The sequence below is a fragment of the Chiloscyllium punctatum genome, chromosome 27, assembly GCF_047496795.1.
Source record: "Chiloscyllium punctatum isolate Juve2018m chromosome 27, sChiPun1.3, whole genome shotgun sequence".
NCBI classification, from domain to species: domain Eukaryota; kingdom Metazoa; phylum Chordata; class Chondrichthyes; order Orectolobiformes; family Hemiscylliidae; genus Chiloscyllium; species Chiloscyllium punctatum.
This window is the reverse complement of record NC_092765.1, coordinates 515,928-539,995: the sequence shown is the minus strand read 5'-3', so window position 1 is coordinate 539,995 and position 24,068 is coordinate 515,928. Positions and strand designations below refer to the sequence as shown.

General features: G+C 42.7%; 1 protein-coding gene across 5 annotated transcripts in view; it reads right to left on the bottom strand.

The window, feature by feature from the left end:
• Positions 1-24,068, bottom strand: part of LOC140453342 (histone-binding protein RBBP4) — a 59,985-nt gene that overhangs the window by 6,622 nt on the left and 29,295 nt on the right. For 4 of the 5 annotated variants that reach the window (XM_072547888.1, XM_072547889.1, XM_072547892.1 and 1 more), the window contains 4 exons: positions 16,002-16,078; positions 10,603-10,660; positions 5,573-5,683; positions 2,741-2,792 (listed from right to left, as the gene is read on the bottom strand). In XM_072547888.1, the coding sequence (XP_072403989.1) occupies positions 2,741-2,792; positions 5,573-5,683; positions 10,603-10,660; positions 16,002-16,078 (298 nt within the window). Of the gene's footprint in view, positions 1-963; positions 2,793-5,572; positions 5,684-10,602; positions 10,661-16,001; positions 16,079-24,068 lie in introns of those variants that run through there. The other variant, XM_072547893.1, reaches the window with a different exon arrangement.

The following is a 24,068-nucleotide window of genomic DNA, read 5'->3' as shown; positions in this document are numbered from 1 at the left end:
ATATTAGTTTTGTGGACGTAACTCGTGGGATACAAAAACAGGAATTACTCCTTATATTTAGATTTCCAGAAGATACTTAATAAGAAGTACCACATTAAAACATTACATGAGGCAAATAGCTCATGGGGCTGGGTTAATATGAATGTATTAAAGATTGGTTAATGGTTAATAAATTAAGAGAAGTCCAAGTTGGAAGCATCTAAATGGAATATTGCAAGCATCAGTTCTATGACCTCAGCTATTTAAAATCTACATTAATCACTTAATATGAAAGACCAGAGTAATCTAACTTTGTTAAATGAATTAATGCCATGTGGGTACATGTTGAGGGGACACAAAGGCTGCAAGAAAACATTGATTGGTTACTGAGTGAGCAATAAGATGGCAGCTGGAATATAATATGGGGAGCATGAAGTTATTAACTCTGGTAGGAAAAACAGTAAAATGTTGAAAAATAAATTTTGGTGTTTTGGGAGATTTGAGCATCCTTGTACAAGAAACAAAGATAACATTTAGGAATACAAGAATTCAGATTTATAATCGCAAAGAGCTTTGCTGAGAACCACGCTGGAGTACTACACAGAATCTCAGATTCCTTATTCAAGAATGGAATACTTGCCTTGAAGGAAGCGCTACAAAGTCACAAAATAGTGACTGCTGTAGTAAAGGACTGTCCCTTTGAGGAGATGCTTCAGAGTGAGCTTAACTTTTGAGGTTTAGATGAATGAGAGGTGACTGCATTGAAATAAAACTCGAGTGGACTTTGCATGGAAGATGTTGAGAAGTTGCTTCCACTAACTGGACAGTCTAGAAGTAGGGGGCATAGTCTCAGGGTAACAGACCTAATTATTAAAAACTGAGCAAAGAGGATTTTTTTTTAAAAACTAGAGTTGCGCACCTCTTGTATTCTGGCAGACTGCAGTAATTTATGAACCAGAGAAAGGCAATTTAACAAAAGACAGGTAAAGAAATTCACATTTAATATTGTGTAGAAAAACATCCATTTTATTGGGAGCAATACACTTGTTTAGCAAGACCCTCTCATAGAGAATATTCAATTGGTTTAACTGACTCGTATCTCAAAAAGAAACAATAAACACAACACACTGCAGCATCCAGATAGTCGGGGCAAGCTTTAAATATGCAAGGTACGCAATAGGATATCAAACTGCTTATGTTCTATTAGCAAAATAGAAATGCAGGCATAAAAACAGAAAATGCTGAAAACACCCACGTCAGGCAACATCTGTGCAATGAAAAACATGGGGCTGATAGCATGGAGTGAGTTGACTACTGCCACTCTCCATCCTCCAAATAAAAAGGAAAGTTGGTAGTGAGCCAATGAGCCAGAAAGAAGCCTGCCTTAGCAGCCAGAGCATGCTGCAGGCTCACTCTGTGGTCTGATTGTGGGACATGTGCCCCTCAATGAAAAGGACACCCTACTTTCAAGAGCTTCAGCAGTACCATGAACTCATTGGGGAGACTACTAGCAGGCCCATGAGGAACTCAACATGGATCCTGGAAGTCTAGGGAAGTAACAGTGCACAATGTCCAGAGGGGATGCTCTGACAGATGCAACCCACCCTTCTTCCCACAATTTTGGAATCTGCTTTAAGAGACTGTCCACATTTTGCCAATTGCCCATATCAACTACATTCTGCAGCATATTATAGGTCATTCTGCTATAATGCATGTTTCATTAACAGAAATTTGCTGTAGCGTGATTGACAAATTGGGTCACTGTGTCTACAGCGCAAACTTTAAAACTTGTGTTGGCTGTAACGCTGTTTCACCAACACATTAAGCACTATTTCTAAAACACTATTGTTCTAATGATGTGGGGTTGCACAAGAACTCATCGTGTTATAGAAGAACTGTGTTCTTCCAGCTTCCTGTTTGCCTACGTTGGATTCCAGCATCTGCAGTTTTATGTCTCCAGCATTAGTTGGTCAATTGAGTTTTTAAACCAACATGCAGAATGCTGGAGAAACTCAACAGGTCTGGCAGCATCTGTGGAGACAGAAACCAAGTTAACATTTTTGAGTCCACGATGACTCTGCAAGACTTTCCTGAACGGTCATCCTGGACTCAAAAACATCAACTCTGTTGGTCTCCCCACAAATGCTACCAGACCTACCGTGTTTCTCCAGCATTTTTTGTGTTTGTTTCAGATTTCAGGCATCCACGATATTTTGCTTTAAAGCTTTTACCAAGCTTGAATGACTCAATTATTACACATGATGGTTGGGCTGCTAATTTTGACGCATATTGAGGGCAAGAGTTTGGTGCTGTCTGGAATATTGTGGGCTCACCATGCCCACCTATCAAAAACACACCCAGCAGAGGGGCACAGCCAGCTCATTGTTAACTTAAGCCCTGTGAAAACTGATCAGAACCATTGTAAAGAAAGGTGACAGACACACCAGAAACGTTAACTGTTTTTCTCTCCACAGGTGCTACATTTTCAGCACTGTTCTTATTTCAGATTTCCAGCATCCAGAATATTTTGCTTTTGAAGGAATGCAGACATATCAGTACAATACTATGACTGGCACATATGGGGAACAGGCAATGATAAAAACTTTTACGTCCTTTCTGGAGGACACACATTTTATCCAAACTCTCTCAGTAGGAGGTGGTAGTTTTACACCAATCAGCTCTCCCAAAACAGCATTAGCAGAATTTCATGTTTGTGTAGAAAAAGAATGATTGAAAACTAGAATCAACTATGAGCCTTGACCTTCCGGATCAGGCGCTCCCTCAGGATCTTCATCGTTGTAAATATTTTCAGCCTGAGAAAAAAAACAAGGTAATTAAAAATTAAAGCAGTAGTAAAATTTATAGAATAGCTGTTCGTTGAAGTTACAGTCTTGTTAAAAATATTGTTAGAATAGCAAACATTTTAGACCACTCCATTTCTACTCTGCATCAAGAACTGAAGTATTAGAAAAATAGTAATTAGATCCTTCAACAACAGTTCCTCCAGTGTTATAAAAGCCATATTTGATTCCTGGTGCGTGCTGATAAATCACACCCAGGATTACAGTTAAAAGGTGCTGTAAACAATGTCTAAGTCTTCCAGTGAAGAACTCAGTTGGAGGTTAAAAAAAAAAACAAGATAGCGAACACATTTTTCCATTTTTTAAAAATGGAAATTAAAAAACAAATAAACAAAACAAATTTTTTTTAAAATGCGAACTTCCCAACGTTATATTTCAGCTATCATTTGTTCAGAAACTGTACAACTCAGACCATAAGAACATAAATGCAGAATAGAGAAAGAATAAACTTAAGTTTTTATTACCTAAGCAGCAAAAAGTACAATCAGACTTGAACTTTGACCATTTCCTATTATAGAGTCAGAGTCCTACAGCATAGAGACAGGCCCTTTGGCCAAAGCCGATCAAAATGCCTATCCATACTAACCCCATTTCCCTGCACTTAGCCTATGTCCTTCTCATCCCTTTCTATGTAATTGTCCAAATTATGTATTAAAATTCTGCAAATAACTATTTCAAATGTATGTTTCATCCGGTTATCAATTCAGGGGCTGAAAGCCTGAATATATGCCAGGTTATAATTTTAAAATATCTTAATTACAACCAAATGAAATTTAAGAACATTAGCTGTACATGTAATGACACTGAGGTCAAACACATACAAACTTTTAAGCTTACATAGCCAAAACACATTGCAAATGTGTGCATTCAAGTGTTGTGCCTACCGGTATTAAATTGAAGTATTGCACAACAATAAATATTTGTTGTAATAAAAATATGCTCAGGTGTCTCACAAGTGTTACAAAATTCACTAAAATTAAGGACACCGAACCGGAGATGGCCAAAAGCCTTTAAAGATATCTTAAAGGGAGGCAAAAGAAGTATAGGGTTTAGGGTAATATTAGGGAGAGATTTGAACATATGAAGAATTTTCAAATTAAAGGACATTTGCTCTCAGTCAAACAAAAGGAGGCCAGTGGGCAGAGTAAAAAAGATTAAGATTGTTATGGTCTCAGTTGACAATGATACGAGACAAATCAGATCCTAGTATGAAAGCTGGGTTGACAGACAACAAATTCTAATTTCACCAGTGGTCAGTCATTCAACATATTCAGAAGAGATTACCAATATACTTGTAGCAAAACATTCAAATTTATGACACAGGAAGAGAAAACAAAATCTGTTACACTATAAAAGGACTATATGAAGTCATCTAATTACAAACATCAGAAATAAAGATTCAATCCTTATATGCTCTGACAGTTCGCTTGTCTCTACTTAAACCTCCTTTGGCATGGTTACAGATTTTTTTTTCCACATTCACTCAGTGGCTATTTCAATGAGACAACATCTTTTTCACAGCTCAACTACTGGTCCAGTAACCTCATCTTCAACACCCCTATGGTTCTTCGAAGGCACTCAGGACTTCTTCTGTTCCTTTATGGAGACAGCTAACCCATCAGCACTTTTGCTGCTACAGACCTTTACTTTCCAAATTAACCAGTACATTGCCTGACTGCTTCTTGACATTTCGGTCTTCGAGATACTGGACATCAGTCACCATAGCCTCCCCTCAAAAGGAACAGCTAATAGAGGTGGAGTAGAAAAGACCTAATTTAAAAATATAAGCAAACCTCCAAACATCCCCGCATAACTCAGAACAAATTTAAAATGAATCTAAAAGCCTTAACACAATTCAGATGGATCTGCTATAACCAGTGTTTCTTCAACACGAAGTGGCTTAAATCTCATTGAAGAATTTAGACTTGTTATTCGAAGACGACAAACTTTCATTACCTGTACTGGCTATAGATGATTCCACCCCATTAGTTTAAATGGAGGGGCTATTGCGTGCTTTTCTTATAACACGAGATCGCACAAGAACAGAACTATTGTTATTATCAGAACCAGGTATATAGTAATACAGATCAAACTTATGGCTATATATGATTGCTCCACTTTAGAGCCCAAGCAATAATTTTATGAACCTTAAATCACAAATTAACAAAGGAATTGGCAAGGAGTTCAGCAATAGATGAACTGAGATAAGGCAAAGTTATGGAGGTAGAAATAGATATTCTTAGGTGATGATTAATACAATGTTGAAAGCTCATCTTGGGGTCAAATATGACATCAAATGTACTAATAGCCAAGTTTAGTCTCGGTTGTCAGGAAAAGGGATGTAGTTAGTAGTTTGAGAACATAATTTCAGGAAGGGTTTTAAGGCGGTGGCTTAAACCATTGCAATATTTAACTAACAGGAAAATTTCTGCTCATCCAGCAAAACCCCCAGTATTAGCAGTCTAATATTTAGCAACAATGGAGAGTCCGAGGTGATGTTGAAGTAGAGATAGGCGTCATCAACATACACATGCAACTCATGCCATGCATTTTGGATTATGCAACGATCAATAATTTCACTGTATCTTGAATACATTAAATATAACCAGTAAAGTGCATTAGCTAAGCTGCCTAAACACTTATGCCAATAAACACAATCTACCACTCACATGGAAGTGCTTTCAATTGTCAAAGAGAAAAATATAGATACATAGTAATGCATCAGGACTCACCATCTGCCAAACTTGCATGATATTGTCTTCAGATACAGAGCAAATTACCCATGGTTCATTTGGATTCCAAGAAAAATCTGAGATCTTAGCTGTGTGACCACCATGAATAAACTGAAATACAAAGAGCATTATAAATACATTAAAAGGAAAGAAGTTAACCAGGGAAAGAGTTGGGCCCATTAGGGGCCAAGAGGCCAATGTGAGAGAGAAACCACATGATATTGGTAGAGTGTTAAATGGATACTTCTCTTCAGCCTTCACTCTGGAAAAGGAGAATATGGGTAGGGAATTCAGGAAAAAGACTGAGGAACTTGCACATTTTGCCATAGGAAATGGGGAGGTTTTTGGAGGCTTTGAGAGATTTAAAAACAAAGGATACCTCTGGCCCAGATGAATTGTATCTCAGGCTGCTGTGAAAAGGTGAGCCAGGAAATTGCAGGGATGCGGACACAAATTGTGTGTGTCGGGAGTTGCATGCAGACAAGAGGATTTGAGGATAGCTAATATGGTTCCACATTTTAAGATTGGTAGAGATGAACTAGGAAATCACAGACCAGTGGGTCTCAAATCAGTGACAGGGAACCTATTAGAGAAAATTCTAAGAGGAAATTAACACCCACTTGGAAAGGCATGAGTTAATTAAAGATAATCATCATGGTTTTGTCAGAGGGAAGTCATGCCTCACAAATTTATTAGAATTTATTAGGGCCGATGAAGGGTCTCAACCAGAAATGTCGACTTCTCCATCTCCTGATGCTGCCTGGCGTTTTGTGATCTTCCAGCCTCTTGTTTGTCTACTTTGAATTCCAGCACCAGCAGTTTTTTTTAAAATCCCTGCAGATGAGGAAAGTTCAGTTGATGTAGTTTTTATGAAGTTCAGGAAAACTTTTGACAAGGTGCCACAAGGGAGACTTATTGAGAAGGTTAAAGCACATGAAATTCAAAAGAAACTTAGCAAGATGGATCAGAACTGGCTTAGTAATAGGACACAAAAGGTAATGTTAGAAGGCCGAGAGTGACTGGAGGCTGGTGTTCAGCAGTGTATGACAAGGATCAGTACTGGGACCCATTGTTCGCTATATACATAAATGATACAGATGAAAATATGGGGGGAATGTTAAGCAAATTTGCAGGTAAGTCCAAGATTGGGGTGGTTAATAGCAATGATTGGAGGTTACAAGAAAATATAGATGGGTTGGTCAGATGGACAGACTAGTAGCAGATGGTATTTAACCCTGATACAGGCAAGGTGATGCACATCGGAAGAACAAACAAAATGAGGGTGTATTTAAATGAATGGCAGGACACTGGATAGCTTAGAGGAACACAGAGATTTTGGGGTAATTAATCACAGATCCCCAAAATCAGCAGAGCACCTGAATAAGACAGTTAAGGTAGTACATGGGACACTTCAAGTCAGAGTCCCTACAGTGTGGAGACAGGCCCTGTGGCCCAAACTGGTCCATGCTGCCCAAGCTAACCCCATTTCCCTGCACTTGGCCAATATCCTTCTAATACTTATCCCATCCATGCATTTGTCCAAATGCCTTTTAAATGTTGTACTTGCCTCAACCACTTCCACTGGCATCTCATTCCATACACATACCACCCTGTGTGTAAAAAAGCTGTCCCTCAGGTTCCCTTTTACTCTTTCCCCATTAACCTTAAATTGATGCCCTCTATTCTCCAACCCTGGGAAAAAGACTGAGTGTATTCACATTATCCATGCATCATCAGTCATACCTTAAGAGTATAAGAGCAAAGAGGTAATGTTGTAGCTGTACAGAGCATTGGTCAGGACATAGCTGTGGTCACCTCCCCACAGAAAGGATATTATAGCAGCAGAGGGGATACAGAGGAAGTTCCCAAGATGTGCCTGGGATGGAGAAATTGAGCCACAGGAAGACTAGATATGCTTTGATCATTTTTCCTAGAGTAGGGAAGATTGAAGGGGGACATGATTAAGGTGTATAAGTTTATGAGCGGTATGGACAGGGTAAATAAGGAGCAGCTGTTCCCTTGGTTGAGCAATCAATCATGACAGGGTTTATGTTAAAAGGCAGCGAGATTCAGATGTGATTTGGGAAAAAATGTTTTCACTCAGTGGGTGGTCAGAATCTGGAATGCACTGTCTGGGACGGTAGTGGAGGTCAGAAGTCTTACAACCTTTAAAAAATATTTGAATGAGCACTTCAATCATCATAGCATTCAAAGATATGGGACAAGCATACCTTTAGTGGTAGTTATGTCGGGTGCAGACTCAAAATGGGCCAAAGGGCCTTTCCTGAGCTGTATGAATCTTCCAGTTCTCAAAGCCTTGAATTTCCTTCCGTGGGCATCAATGTGGATTTCACCAGTTTCCTCATTCCCCCTTCCTTCATCTTATCCCAGTTCCAACCTTCCAACTTGGCACTGCCCTCATGAACTGTCCTACCTGTCCATCTTCTTACCCAGGTAAAAACAATGACTGCAGATGCTGGAAACCAGATTCTGGATTAGTGGTGCTGGAACAGCACAGCAGTTCAGGCAGCATCCAAGGAGCTTCGAAATCAACGTTTCGGGCAAAAGCCCTTCCTCAGGAATAAACGCAGTGAGCCTGAAGCGTGGAGAGATAAGCTAGAGGAGGGTGGGGGTGGGGAGAAAGTAGCATAGAGTACAATGGGTGAGTGGGGGAGGGGATGAAGGTGATAGGTCAAGGAGGAGGGGGTGGAGTGGATAGGTGGAAAAGAAGATACGCAGGTCGGACAAGTCCGGACAAGTCATGGGGACAGTTACTGAGCTGGAAGTTTAGAACTAGGGTGAGGTGGGGGAAGGGGAAATGAGGAAACTGTTGAAGTCCACATTGATGCCCTGGGGTTGAAGTGTTCCGAGGCGGAAGATGAGGCGTTCTTCCTCCAGGTGTCTGGTGGTGAGGGAGCGGCGGTAAAGGAGGCCCAGGACCTCCATGTCCTCGGCAGAGTGAGAGTGGGAGGGGGAGTTGAAATGTTGGGCCACGGGGCGGTGTGGTTGATTGGTGCAGGTGTGCCGGAGATGTTCCCTAAAGCGCTCTGCTAGGAGGCGCCCAGTCTCCCCAATGTAGAGGAGACCGCATCGGGAGCAACGGATACAATAAATTATATTAGTGGATGTGCAAGTAAAACTTTGATGGATGTGGAAGGCTCCTTTAGGGCCTTGGATAGAGGTGAGGGAGGTGGTGTGGGCGCAGGTTTTACAGTTCCTGCGGTGGCAGGGGAAAGTGCCAGGATTGGAGGGTGGGTTGTTTGGGGGCGTGGACCTAACCAGGTAGTCACGGAGGGAATGGTCTTTGGAGAAGGCGGAAAGGGGTGGGGTAGGAAATATATCCCTGGTAGTGGGGTCTGTTTGGAGGTGGCGGAAATGTCGGCGGATAATTTGGTTAATGCGAAGGTTGGTAGGGTGGAAGGTTTACCTCATCTTCTTACCCACCTATCGACCTATCACCATTACCCCCACCTCAGTCTACCTATCGCACTCTCAGCTACCTCACCCTGACCCCCACTCCCCCTCCCACTCCCATTCATCCCTCGGCTCACAAGCCTCATTCTTAATGAAGGGCTCTTGCCCGAAATGTGAATTCTCCTGCTCCTCGGATGCTGCCTGACCAGCTGTGCTTTTCCAGCACCCCATTCTCGACTGTTAATCCAGAAATCCAGCTTTCTTGGGACCCAAGTTCGAATCCTGCCCAGCAGAGAGTGGAATTTGAATTCAATAAATAGATCTGGAATTGAGAGGCCTAATAATGACCATGAAACCATTGTTGATTGTTGGAAAAACCCACCTGGTTCACTAATACCCTTTAAGGAAGGAAACTGCTAACCTTACCTGGTCGAGCCTGCACGTGACTCCTGACACACAGCAATGTGAATATCTCAACTGCCTTCCGGACAATTAAGGATGAGTAATAGATATTGGCCTAGCCAGTGACACAGTCATGCCACACGTTTAAAACAAAATTCTTGTAGCATTCCCACTGTTGTGAAGGAAAATCACATCTAAACTGTAACTATTGTCCTCTCATCACTTGAATTTTAACAAAATACAAAAAAAAATTTTCACATTACATTTGAATTCTAAAGAGCACAAAGGTCCACAATTGTAGGCAAAATTCCAAATGAAAAGCGAGAATGAATTTTGAGCTGTAAGAAAGGGGAATAAATTACATGTGAAACACTGTCATGTATTTGTACAAGTTAAGTAACCTTATGAGCAATGCTCTTCAGAATAGTAAGGGAACATTTCTGAATAAGATGTAGGAGTATACATGGAGGTAATGGTGCACTCTTTCAGAGTCAGCGCAGACCTGTTGGATTAAAAGGTCTCTTATGTTACAACCATTTTACAATTCTGTTAAATTATTCAATTTGCCCTTACATGCCACAATGAATTAATACCAAATGCTTCAAAAATCTGAATGTGGTTGCGGTGTTTCATATCATATGTAAGTAGCCGTAAAGGATCCACTTTCCTCACAGGATTTATTTCAAATCAGAATAAAATCAACTTCATACATGAAGAATTCTGTATTGTTTGATGCATTCTGCTGGTAATCAAGCATATTGGAATTCTCAACAGTAGAGAAAGATCCAGGAATTATCTGTCCTATGGCAACTGAGAGTGGGTTCATTAATGACCAGAATCCCGAATACAAACAATGATAGACAAGGAAGGTCCCAAGCTAGGTCCTCCAGTCAGCAAGTTAGCTGTTCTCAACACGGAAGATGAAGAAGTTAAAGACTGAAGATGGTGACAGTAATATTCAACAAGGAAAATAAAATGGTCGTAAGAGGTACCAATTGAGATAGCTTACTAATCACACGGAAGAACATTTCAGTTCATGTCTCCTAAGTTCAGACTGCCTGATTCTCTGGGTTTGTACACACAAAAGTAACTTTAGGTAACACTTCAAATGTATACAGCCACCTAAGGGACTTCGCTCTTAAACAAGTCATTGAGGAAAATCAGAAGTGAAAAAGGAGGAAGATTAATTGACTAAATTTATAATGCATGCTTACCAACAGTTCCGGAGGACCATCTTCGGCATCTTCAGGTGACTGTTCTTCTCCAATTTTACTAGAAAGGGGGAAAAATGAACCCGTTAAGGTCAGCATTAGCTTCAAAATTGGCAGAAGAAAACTCTGCTTCGTGTAACAAGTGGGAAATCAGGGACCATTTATGCAGATGTGCATGCAGCTCCTGATTGCATGAAGTAGCTCGAGCTGTGGATGGACTCACTTTAAAACATCCATGACGCTGAGGATATTGTGGATAGTGTGTTTCGCAAGCTGGTCACACCATCAGGGCTACACAGGCAGAAAAGCACTGGGTGACCATCAAAAAGACTAGTAAGTGTGAGCACACAGTGCAGGAGACCCTCTCAGATAGACCTATTTGAATATCTCTGGATCATTGGGGCAGCTTCTGGGGGCAGGTGAGGCATGTACAAACTTAATGGGTTGCACCTGAACAGGACAGATATCCTTGCTGAGAGCTTCGCTTGTGATGTTGGGGAGGTTTTAAACTAATTTGGTAGGGGTGAGGCACAGAGCAGGTGCAAAAAAATCAGTAACAAGGTCCAATCAGATATAGGACAATTAAGGAGGCAGAGAAGACATGGTCAGGACATGGACTGTCTAGAAAGTTAAATTGCATCTATTTTAATGCAAGCAGCTTGATGGATTGTGGTTGATGAACTTAGAACATAGATCAGCATGTGGGAAAATTATATTGCTACAATCACTGAGACATAGTTGAAGGACAGACAGGACTGGCAGCTCAACATTCCAGCATATAGGAGTTTCAGGCACAATTTGGGTGGAGGGAAGGAGAGAGTACGGGTGGAAGAATTGCATTATTGATAAAGGAAATCAGCACTACAGTCATAACGGCAGACATCCTAGAAGGGTCTTCAAATAAGGCCATCTGGATGGAGCGGAGAAATAAAAAGAGGGTGACCTGAGAAATAAAAAGTGTGACTACCCTTCTGGGATTATACAACAGGTCTCCCAACAGGAACAGCAAGATGGAAGAGCAGATATGGAGGGCATATTAGAGAAAGGCGCAAGAGGAAAAGGGTTATAGTTGCAGCAGACTTCAACTTTTTAACAGTAACTGAGATCACCCTAGTGAGAAAAGATTAGACGGAGTAGAATTTTTAAAATGCCTCCAGGAAAGCATTTTGCATTAGTACAGATAGTCCAACTAGGGATGACAGTGCCAGACTTAATCCTAGGGAACACAGCCAGCCAAGTGAATGAAGTTTCAATGGGTGAGCATTTTAGGGATAGCGAATTTTGAGAAGATTTGTAGCTCAGGTTGAGGTTCGGGATGTAGGTTTGCTCGCTGCAAGGCTAGTTGTCAGACATTTCGTCACCATACTAGGTAACATCTTCAGTGAGCCTCCGAATGAAGCATTGGTGATGTAGCCCACTTTCTATTTACATGTTTGAGTTTCCTTGGGTTGGTGATGTCATTTCCTATGGTAATGTTATGTCCTGTTTCTTTTTCTCAAATGGTGATAAATGGGGTCCAAGTCAATGTATTTGTTGACAGAGTTCCAGTTGGAATGCCATACTTCTAGGAATTCTCGTGCATGACTCAGTTTGGCTTGTCCTAGGATGGATGTGTTGTCCCAGTTGAAGTGGTGTCCTTCCTCATCTGTATGTAAGGATACTAGTGAGAGTGGGTCTCGTTGTTTTGTGGCTAGTTGATGTTCATGTATCCTGGTGGCTAGTTTTCTGCCTGTTTGTCACTGTTTTGGCAAGGTATTTAGTAAGATGACATTAGTTTTGCTTGTTGTCTGTATAGGGTCTTTCAGGTTCATTAGCTGCTGTTTTTGTGTGTTGGTGGATTTGTGGGCTACCATTATGCCAAGGGTTCTGAGTAGGCTGGCAGTCATTTCAGAGATGTCTTTGATGTCAGAGAGAGTGGCTAGGGTTTCTGGATGTGTTTTGTCTGCTTGTTTGGGTTTACTGCTCAGAAATCGGTAGAATGTGTTCATTGGTATTCCACTGGATATAAGCATGGCAGTCCAACCAGAACTCTATCAACAAACACATGGACTTAAATCCCATTTACCACTCCCTGAGAAAAAGAACAGGAAATGACTTCTCCATAGGAAATGATGTCACCACAAGAGATGACATCACCAACCTTAGGAAACTCAATCATATAAATAGAAAGCCAGATACACCACCAGTGTTTCATTCAAGGGGCTTAGTCAAGATGTTACCTAATATGGTGACAAAACATCTAAAAACGAACCTTCCAACTCAGCAAGCAAACCTTCTTCCATTTTCAGGATAGTCACCATAAGTTTCAAAGTCAAAATAGAAAAGGTTAAGGATAGTGCATAAGTTAAATACCTGAACTGGGGAAAGGGCCAACTTCAATATTAGATAGGATCTGGCAAATTACTGCAAGTAGCTGCTCCCAGTCTAAGTCTACATTTGTAAACTGAAGTATTGTAAAAGTAGTATAGTGAAAATTCATGTCCAGTACGTTCCTCTAAGAATGATGGACAAGAGCAGTAGGTCCCTAGCTATCTAGGATAGAGAGTTTGATGAAGGAAAATAAGAAGGCGCATGTCAGGTATAGCACATTAAAAACAGGGGAGGCACTTCCAATGTATAGACTGTAGAATGCTGCTTAAAAAGGAAATTAGAAGGGCAAAGATGGGCCATGAAATCTCTTTGGCAGATAGGATCAAGGAAAACTAAGGTTCTTTTTAATAGATATATTAAGAGTAAGGGGATTACCAGGAAAAGAATGGGACCTATTAATGACCAAAGGGGCAACTTGTGCATGGCACCAATGGCAGCCATTCCTGAAGAAGGGCTGATGCCCGAAACGTCGAATCTCCTGTTCCTTGGATGCTGCCTGACCTGCTGCGCTTTTCCAGCAACACATTTTCAGCTCTGATCTCCAGCATCTGCAGTCCTCACTTTCTCACCAATGGAAGTGGGTGAGGCTATAAATTAATATTTCTCATCTGTATTTACAGAGAAAGATATTGTAGCTGGGGATATCAGCCGGAATGGGGAGGTTGTAGAACACATTAAAGTGGTATTAGATATCTTAGCGAGCATACATGTGCATAAATCCCCAGGGCATTATGGGATGTATCGCAGGCTGCAATGAGAGGCAAGGGAGGAGATTGCTGGGGCCTGGTAGATATATTTATTATTGCTGTGGCCACAGGCAAAGTGCCAAATGACTAGAGGACAGTCAATGTTGCTCCTTTGCTGAAGGGCAGCAGGGATAGGCCAGGTAATTATAGACCAGTTAGCCTGATGTTAGTGGTACGAGAAATTAATCAAAAAAATTGTGAAGGACAGATTTCAAAGTTTGCAAAGGCAGGGATTGATCAGAGATAGTCAGCACAGATTTGTTAGAAGATTACCTTGTCTTACTAATTTAATTGTCATCTTTTGAAAAAAAACTATCTATTGATGAGAATACTGCAGTTGATGTGGTTTACATAGACTTCAGTAAGGCCTTTGACAAGGCCCCAAGTGAAAGGCTAGTCCAATATTAAATGCCCATGGGATCGAAGACAAGTGCCAAACTGGATCCAAAACAGGTGACAAAGGGTGACGGAGGACAACCGTTTTTGTAATTGGAAGCCTGTGACCAGTGGTGTGCCACAAGGACCCTTGCTGTTTGTAGTGTACAGTAACAACTTGAATATGAATGTAGAAGTTTGCACATGATACAAAAATTGATGGTGTTGTTAACAGTGAGGATGTTGGTCTCAGGCTAATATCAATCAGCTGGTAAACTGGATAGAGCAAGGGTAGATAATTTAATCTTAAGTGCGAAGTGATATATTTTGAAAAGTCTAATAAAGCTAAATATATATATATATAATGAATGATCGTTCCTCAGCACTCCCTGGGGACCTAAGGTGTACATTTCCATAGATTCCTTAAGGAATCAGCACAGATAGACAGGGCGATGAAGAAACTAGGTGGGATGCTTGCCTTCATTAGCGATGGTGTAGAATATAGCAGCAAGGAAGTCTAGTCACAAATTTATAGAGCACTGGTTAAGCCACAGCTGGAATACTGTTTGCAGTTCCAGTCACCATACTACTAAAAAGGGCATGACTGGATTGGAGAGGCTGTAGAGAATATTCACCAGGCCACTAATTGAGCATTTTCACGATGAGAGATTCAAATGCAATTAAAGCAATAACACTGAATGTTTTCATGGAGGAGTTAGATATAGTTCTTAGGGCTAAAGGATAAAAGGGTAAGAGGAGAAAGTGGGAACAGGTTACTGAGTTGCATGATCGACCATAGTGACACTGAATAGCAGAAAGGACTCAATTTCTGTTTTCTGTCAAAGGTGGTAAAAATTTATACAATTCAGTCTATTAAAAGCAGCAATGTCCTAACAGTGGCTGTCAAAAAAAAACAAGACACTGATTTTGTTTCTCTCATTTCCAATCAGCCCCAACATAGACAGTGCCACATGAGGAAAGTAGCACTTGTAGACAGTTGACACCAAAATAAGCAAACTCTGATAAAGATCCATTGAGAATAGCCTAATAACTTATACCTACAAACAATTTTTAGAATTTATTGCTACTGTGTACTGAGCAGAAGAAAACTTTGTGATAATTATTCCTTCAAAAGAAACACACCCTAAAAAATGACCATCGTACAATCTCAACAGCAAAGCTTGCAATTATAGGACTGTAAAATCAACTAGGAGAGAGTGAGGACTGTAGATGCTGGAGATCAGAGTTGAGAATGTGGTACTGGAAAAGTACAGCAGGTCAGGCAGCATCCGAGGAGCAGGAGAATCGATGTTTCGGGCTTAGGATGAAGGGCTTTTGCCCGAAACGTCAATTCTCCCGCTCCCTAGATGCTGCCTGACCTGCTGTGCTTTTCCAGCACCACTCTCTTGAATCATAGGAGTCTGCCAATTTGCATGTTTCATATAGTAAGGTCATGCTCAACAATATTTAGTGATTATCTAAGTTGGGACCTCTATAACATAAGCGGTCTTTAGCCTCAGACGAATCATATTGAAGGGCCTCAAATAGTAGTGTTCAATCTGTGAGTTGCCCAATTTCCACAAACTTTTATAAAGGTGGTCATCACTACATTTTGAGGATTTTAAATCTATTTTTGAGGAGAAAACAATTATCTTCAGTAAGAACAGAGAAACAATCTATTAGCATTTCACAGTTGGGAAAAACAAAATCTATTTGCTCAAGCAACTTCAACTCTCTCTACCAATTTACTGCCCTTGTTTTCTTAAGGCTCGACTGCATTTGTACAGCACTTCCCAATCCGAAAAGTACTATAAAATTGGCATATGCAGGAGGACAAAGCACAGTTAAGAGCCTATAGAAGGCTGAAGAATTCGAAGATCAGTGACTGCAGTCAGATAGAAAAATTCCAACCTCAAATCCCACACATTTAGTCTGCGATCTGTTCCACTTGATGCCAGGATTGTTTCATTATGAGGAGACCACTGAACCTGTTGGTATTACAAAAAGTCTTTTGTGAATAAAGTGCGCAAGAGGAAAAAGTGAAATAATTATCCCATTCTCTTTCAGCACTCAAAAAAGTAACTATTTTTGAAAAGAAAGAAAAGAGAAAAGGTGCTTTAAAGACGTTGTCAGAATCATACAGCAGGGAAACAAACCATTCAGTCCAATCAGTCTATGCCGATCATATTCCCAAACTAAGCTAGCCCCATCAGCCTGCACTTGGAACATATCCCTCCAAATATTTCTTATTCATGCAATCATCAAAATGTCTTTTCAAAACATTGTAACCATCTCAGAATCCAACATTTTCTCTGAAATTTGTAATTCCATACACAAACTATTCTATATAAAATCCCTCGTGTTTTTTTAAAAATCTTTCTCCTCTCACCTTAATACCCCCCCACCCGAGGGGAAATACACTGCTCTTCACTTTACCTTTATCCTTCAAAACAAAGAACAACACAGCACAGGAACAGGCCCTTTGGACCTCCAACGAGGTAAAAACAATGACTGCAGATGCCTCCCCCTCCGTCCACGCATCAATGAATTTAATACACGCCGTGACGTCGAACAATTCTTCCGTCACCTCCGCCTCCAAGCTTACTTTCACAATCAGGACTCCCGTCCACCTTCTGAGGACCCCTTCGCCCACCTCCAACACACTGCATCCACCTGGACACCCGGCGCTGGCCTATTACCTGCCCTCGACCTCTTCATTTCCAACTGCTGCCGGGACATTAACCGCCTCAACCTGTCTACCTCCCTCCCCCACTCCAACCTCTCACCCTCACAACGCACAGCCCTCCAATCCCTCTGCTCCAATCCCAACCTCACCATCAAGCCAACAGATAAAGGGGGCGCAGTGGTAGTCTGGTGCACTGACCTCTACACCGCTGAAGCCAAGCGTCAACTCGAGGATACCTCTTCCTACTGCCCCTTTGACCATGACCCCACCCCCCCATCACCAAACCATCATCTTCCAGACCAGACAGAACCTCATCACCTCACAGGAGATCTCCCACCTCATAGTCGGGAACCCCGCACTGCCCAGTTCTACCTCCTTCCAAAGATGCACAAGCCTGACCACCCTGGCCGACCCATTGTCTCAGTATGCTCCTGCCCCACTGAACTCATCTCTACCTACCTCGGCACTGTCCTATCCCCACCCCGAGTCCAGGATGTTCGAGACACCACCCACGCCCTCCACCTCCTCCAAGACTTCCGTTTCCCCGGTCCCCAATGCCTCATCTTCACCATGGATATCCAATCCCTCTACACCTCCATCCGCCATGACCATGGCCTCCAAGCCCTCGGTTTTTTCCTCTCCAGACATCCCCAACAGTACCCTTCCACCGACACTCATTCATTTGGCCGAACTGGTCCTCACCCTTAACAAGTTCTCCTTTAAATCCTCCCACTTCCTCCAGACCAAAGGGGTAGCCATGGGCACATGTGTGGGCCCCAGCTATGCCTGTCTCTTTGTTGGCTACGTACAGCAGTTGATCTTCCATAATTACACCGGCACCACTCCCCAACTCTTCCTCCGCTACATTGATGACTGCATTGGCGCCACCTCATGCTCCCGCGAGGAGGTTAAGCAATTCATCAACTTCACCAACACATTCCACCCTGACCTTAAATTTACCTGGACCATCTCTGACACCTCCCTCCCCTTCCTGGACCTCTCCATCTCCATTAATGACGACCGACTTGACACTAACATTTTTTTTTTTACAAACCCACCGACTCCCACAGCTACCTGGATTACAACTCTTCCCACCCTACCTCTTGCAAAAATGCCATCCTGTATTCCCAATTCCTCCACCTCCACCAGATCTGCTCCCAGGAGGACCAGTTCCACCACAGAACACACCAGAAGGCCTCCTCATTTAGAGACCGCAATTTCCCTTCCCACGTGGTTAAAGATGCCCTCCAACGCATCTCGTCCACATCCCGCACCTCCGCCCTCAGACCCCACCCCTCCAACCGTAACAAGAACAGAACGCCCCTGGTGCTCACCTTCCACCCTACCAACCTTCGCATTAACCAAATCATCCGCCGACATTTCCGCCACCTCCAAACAGACCCCACTACCAGGGATGTATTTCCCTCCCCACCCCTTTCCGCCTTCTCCAAAGACCATTCCCTCCGTGACTACCGGGTCAGGTCCACGCCTCCCCACAACCCACCCTCCCATCCTGGCACTTTCCCCTGCCACCGCAGGAACTGTAAAACCTGCGCCCACACCTCCTCCCTCCCCTCTATCCAAGGCCCTAAAGGAGCCTTCCACATCCACAGTTTTACTTGCACATCCACCAATATTATTTATTGTATCCATTGCTCCTGATGCGGTCTCCTCTACATTGGGGAGACTGGGCGCCTCTTAGCAGAGCGCTTTAGGGAACATCTCCGGCACACCCGCACCAATCAACCACACCGCCCCGTGGCCCAACATTTCAACTCCCCCTCCCACTCTCACTCTGCCGAGGACATGGAGGTCCTGGGCCTCCTTCACCGCCGCTCCCTCACCACCAGACGCCTGGAGGAAGAACGCCTCATCTTCCGCCTCGGAACACTTCAACCCCAGGGCATCAATGTGGACTTCAACAGTTTCCTCATTTCCCCTTTCCCCCAGCTCACCCTAGTTCTAAACTTCCAGCTCAGCACTGTCCCCATGACTTGTCCGAACTTGTCCTACCTGCCTATCTCCTGTCCCAACTATCCACTCCACCCTCTCCTCCCTGACCTATAACATTCATCCCCTCCCCCATTGTACTCTATGCTACTTTCTTCCCACCCCCACCCTCCTCTAGCTTATCTCTCCACGCTTCAGGCTCACTGCCTTTATTCCTGATGAAGGGCTTTTCCCGAAACGTCGATTTCGAAGCTCCTTGGATGCTGCCTGATCTGCTGAGCTCTTCCAGCACCACTAATCCAGAATCTGGTTTCCAGCATCTGCAGTCATTGTTTTTACCTTTGGACCTCCAAGCCTAAACTGACAGGTTTTGCCTTTCCATACTGGAACTGTCTTCACTTACAGGATCCATATCCTTGTATTCCCTTCCTATGCAGCACCTCGCATTTATCCAAATTAAATTCTATCCGCCACTCTTCAACCCACTGGCCCATCTGATCAAGATCCCGTTCAAATCCGAGGTAATCACTGTCCACTACACCTCCAATTTTGGTGTCATCTGCAAACTTACTAACTCTTATGCTCTCATCAGGTAAATGCGAGGTGCTGCATTTTGGGAAAGCAAATCTTAGCAGGACTTATATACTTAATGGTAAGGTCCTAGGGAGTGTTGTTGAACATAGAGACCTTGGAGTGCAGGTTCATAGCTCCTTGAAAGTGGTGTCACAGGTAGATAGGATAGTGAAGATGGTGTTTGGTATGCTTTCCTTTATTGGTCAGAATATTGAGTACAGGAGTTGGGAGCTCATGTTGCGGCTGTACAGGACACTGATTAGGCCACTGTTGGAATATTGCGTGCAATTCTGGTCTCCTTCCTATCGGAAAGATGATGTGAAGCTTGAAAGGGTTCAGAAAAGATTTACAAGGATGTTGCCAGGGTTGGAGGATCTGAGCTACAGGGAGAGGGTGAACAGGCTGGGGCTGTTTTCCCTGGAGCGTTGGAAGCCGAGGGGTGACCTTATAGAGGTTTACAAAATTATGAGGGGCATGGATAGGATAAATAGACAAAATCTTTTCCCTGGGCTCGGGAAGTCCAGAAGTAGAGGACATAAGTTTAGGGTGAGAGGGGAAAGATATAAAAGAGACCTAAAGGGCAATGTTTTCACGAGAGGGTGGTACGTGTATGGAATGAGCTGCCAGAGGATGTGGTGGAGACTGGTACAATTGTAACATTTAAGAGGAATTTGGATTGGTATATGAATAGGAAGGGTTTGGAGAGAGGTGGGCCGGATGCTGGCAGGTGGGACTAGATTGGGTTGGGATATCTGGTCAGCATGGACGGGTTGGATCGAAGGGTCTGTTTCCATGCTGTACATCTCTATGACTCTATTTATATAAACGACGAAAAGTAGTGGACCCAGCACTGATCTTTGTGGCACTCACAGGCCTCCAGTCTGAAAAACAACCCTCCACCACCACCCTCTGTTTTCTTTGAGCCAGTTCTGTATCCAAATGGCAAATTCTCCCTGTATTCCGTGAAATCTAACCTTGCTAAACAGTCCCCCATGGGGGACCTTGTTGAACGCCTTACTGAAGTCCATATAGATCACATCTCCCGCTCTGCCCTCATCAATCCTCTTTGTTACTTCTTCAAAATTTCAATCAAGTTTGCGAGACATGATTTCCCCTCGCACAAAGCCATGTTGACTATCCCTAACCAGTCCTTGCCTTTCAAAATACATGCACATCCTGTCCCTGAGCATTCCCTCAAACTTGCCCACCACTGACATCTGGCTCACCGGTCTATAGTTCCTTGGCTTGTCCTTACCACCCTTCTTAAATAGTGGCACCATGTTAGCCAACCTCCAATCTTCTGGCACCTCACCTGTGACTACTGATGATACAAATACCCCAGCAATCACTTCCCTCACTTCCCACAGAGTTCTCAGGTCCTGGGGATTTATCCACTTTTATGCGTTTTAAGACAACGAGCACTCCCGCCTCTAATGTCGACATTTTCCAAGATGTCACCATCTATTTTCCTACATTCTATACCTTCCATGTCCTTCTCCACAGAAAACACTGATGCAAAATACTTGTTTAGTATCTCCCCCACCACCTGCGGCTCCACACAAAAGCCGCCTTGCTGATCTCTGAGGGGACCAATTCTCTCCCTAGTTACCCTTTTGTCCTTAACGTATTTGTAAAAAACCTGTTGGATTCTCCTTAACCCTATGTGTCCAGTCCAAAAAATAACCCTCCCTCACCACCCTGTGTCTCCTACTTTCAAGGAGAAAGTGAGGACTGCAGATGCTGGAGATCAGAGCTGAAAATGTGATGCTGGAAAAGCGCAGCAGGTCAGACAGCATCCCAGGAACAGGAGAATCGATGTTTCGGGGATAGGAAGAGCTTATGTCCGAAACGTTGATTCTCCTGTTCCTTGGATGCTGCCTGACCTGCTGCACTTCTCCTACTTTCAAGCCAATTTGGCATCCAATTGGCAAGCTTTCCCTGAATCTAACTTGACTAGATAGCCTAATTATAACTTGATAGTGATTTAATTGTCTCACTAATTTTTACATTAAATAAGAGTATTATTTATGAACAATTTATAAAAGACTCAGTCTTGCAGAAAATCACAATATTCTGCAATTTCTACAAAAAGACATTTCAAAAATTAAAAGGCACATGAATTTGTACTGGGGAAAATGAAAGCTGTACCACTGTACAATCTTTACTTGACCCTTGCTGGGATTAGTTTTCTGGTGATTTGTATAACTTGAGCAGAACAGAGGATTTTAAGCTAAATAGTAGGGTGCAGGAAAAAGTTTGGCAAGATCTGATAGATGTGTGGCACAGTGGTTCAATGGTTAGCACTGCTGCCTCACAACAAACACCATTCCATCCTCAGACAATGAGTTTGCACATGTTCCCCGTACCTGCATGGATTTCCTCTGGGTGCTCCAGTTTCTTCATACAGACCAACTATGGGAAGGGTAGGTAGACAGGTCCTGCTAAATTGCCTATAGTGTCCAGGGATGTGTAGGCTAGGTGAATTGGCCATGATAAATGTGGGGTTACAGGGATGCTCTTCAGAGGGTCAGTGTGGACTTGATGGGCCAAATGGCTTGCTTCCACACTGTCAGGATTTTAAGAAATAGAGAAGAGCAAGGCAACAATATGGAAATAATGTAAACGCATCAGTAAAATTAAATCAGTAAAATGGGACATGTGGGCCAAGCACACGCAGGTGGGACTTGTTTAGTTTGGGATTACGGTTGACATGGACTGGCTGGATTCTGGGAGAGGTTGCCAACTGGTTACAAAATTGGCTTGACAGTAGGAGACAGTGGGTGGTGGTAGTGGAAGTTGTTTTTTTTGGACTGGAGGCCAGTGGTCAGTTTTGTTCTGCAGGAATCAGTGCTGGGTCCACTTTTGTTTGTAACTTATAGAAAATGATTTGGATGGGAATTTAGGACACACTGTTAATAAGTTTGTGGATGACACCAAAGTTGGTGGTATAGTCAACTGTGAAGAAGATCATCCAAGATTATAAAAGGATTTTAATCATTTGGGCCAATGGGCTGAGGTGTAGCATATGGAGTTTAATTTAGATAAATGCGAGGTATTGCACTGTGGTCAAACAAGGGCAGGACTTGTCCAATTAATGGTAGGGCCTAGATAGTGTTGTTTGGGGTTCAGGTACATAGTTCTTTGAAAGATGCATCACAGATAGATAGGCTGGTTAAAAAATGCAGTTAGCATACCAGCATTCATTGCTCAAATGATTGAGCATAGGTGTTGGGACATCAGGTTGAGGTTGGACACTATATTGATGAGGCCACTTTTGGAATACTGCATATAGTTCTGGTCACCCTTCTTTGGGAAGGATAATACACTGGAGAGGGTTCAGAAAAGATTCACCAGAATGTTGCCAGGACTGCAGGGTTTGAGTTATAAGGAGACACTAGATAGGCTGGAACACTTTTCACTGCAGTGTAGGAGATTTGAGCGGTGACCTTATAGAGGTTTATAAAATCAGGAGGGGCATAGATAAGAAGAACAGCAAAGGTCTTTTCTTTAAAGTGTTTGAGATAAAAAAAAATGCCCCCCAGTTAAGGGGAGAGGAGAAAGCTTTAAATGGGACATGTGGGCCAAGCACACGCAGGTGGGACTGGTTTAGTTTGGGATTACAGCTGACATGGACTGGCTGGACCAGTGTCTGTTTCCATGCTGTATGACTCTATGAAGGGCAACTTTTTCCACAGGGTGGCTTGTGTGTGAAATTAATTGACAGGCGCAGGTAGTTAGAGCACTTATAAGACATATCGATAGGTATATGAGTAGGAAAGGTTTAGAGGGATTTGGGTCAAATGCAGGCAAATGAGAGGGAGTAGTTTAGTTTGGGAAACTTGGTCAGCATGGACAAATTGGACCAAAAGGTCTGTTTCCGTGCTGTATGACTGACAGGAAAGGACAAAGTATACAAACCTCAATATCACAATAAATGGGGCTAGACAGTTGAAATATTGAGGGGGGGGGGGGGGGGAGAAAGAAAGAAAAAGAGAGAGAGAGAGAGAGAGAGAACTAAAGGTTCTGTATCTGAAAGACAGAGCATTTATTAAAAAAAAGTGGATTAATAACAAATTTAAATAATGAATAGGTGAACTTGTAGCCATTCCTCAAATGGCCTTGATCAAGAATTAATGACAATTAGGTAGGACAGAAAAGTAGAAAAATGTGGAGAAATAGCTTTTAAACAAGGCATCAGTACAAAAGAGAGCTGACTTTGGTTCTGGGGATCAGGACGTAGTGTGTGTTTGGGAAGAAATGAGAAATAGCAAAGGTAAGAAGTCACTTGGGAAATAGTTTATAAAAGGTAAAGTGACCATATTCAACCAGACCCTAGGGCTGCACTCTTAACAGAAACAGACAACTGGAGATGGGTTAACCCAAGGTCACCTTGCCTCATGCAGAGACAGAAGTCAAGAAGAATCCTTCATGGTAACCTCAGCTGGTGCAGGAATTGAACCCAAGCTATTGGCATTACAGTACACTACAAATCAACCATCCAGTTTAAATTGCTAGATCTGTTCAACGTCTATCCAAGTTAGCATGGTGCAAGAGCCACACAACACAATTAAGGGGGTTTTCACCATGATAAAGACTCGGTCTCTACAAGGAATGGGTAGTGACTACTCCTACCAAGAAAGTCAGAAATCATTTGCAACATATAGATTGGAGAGAATTAGGTCAAGGATCCTTTTCCCTCTACAGGGTGTTCTGATATAACGCGATGATTGCCTTCCTCTGCGACCTCATGCTACAGAAAATCATGCTAT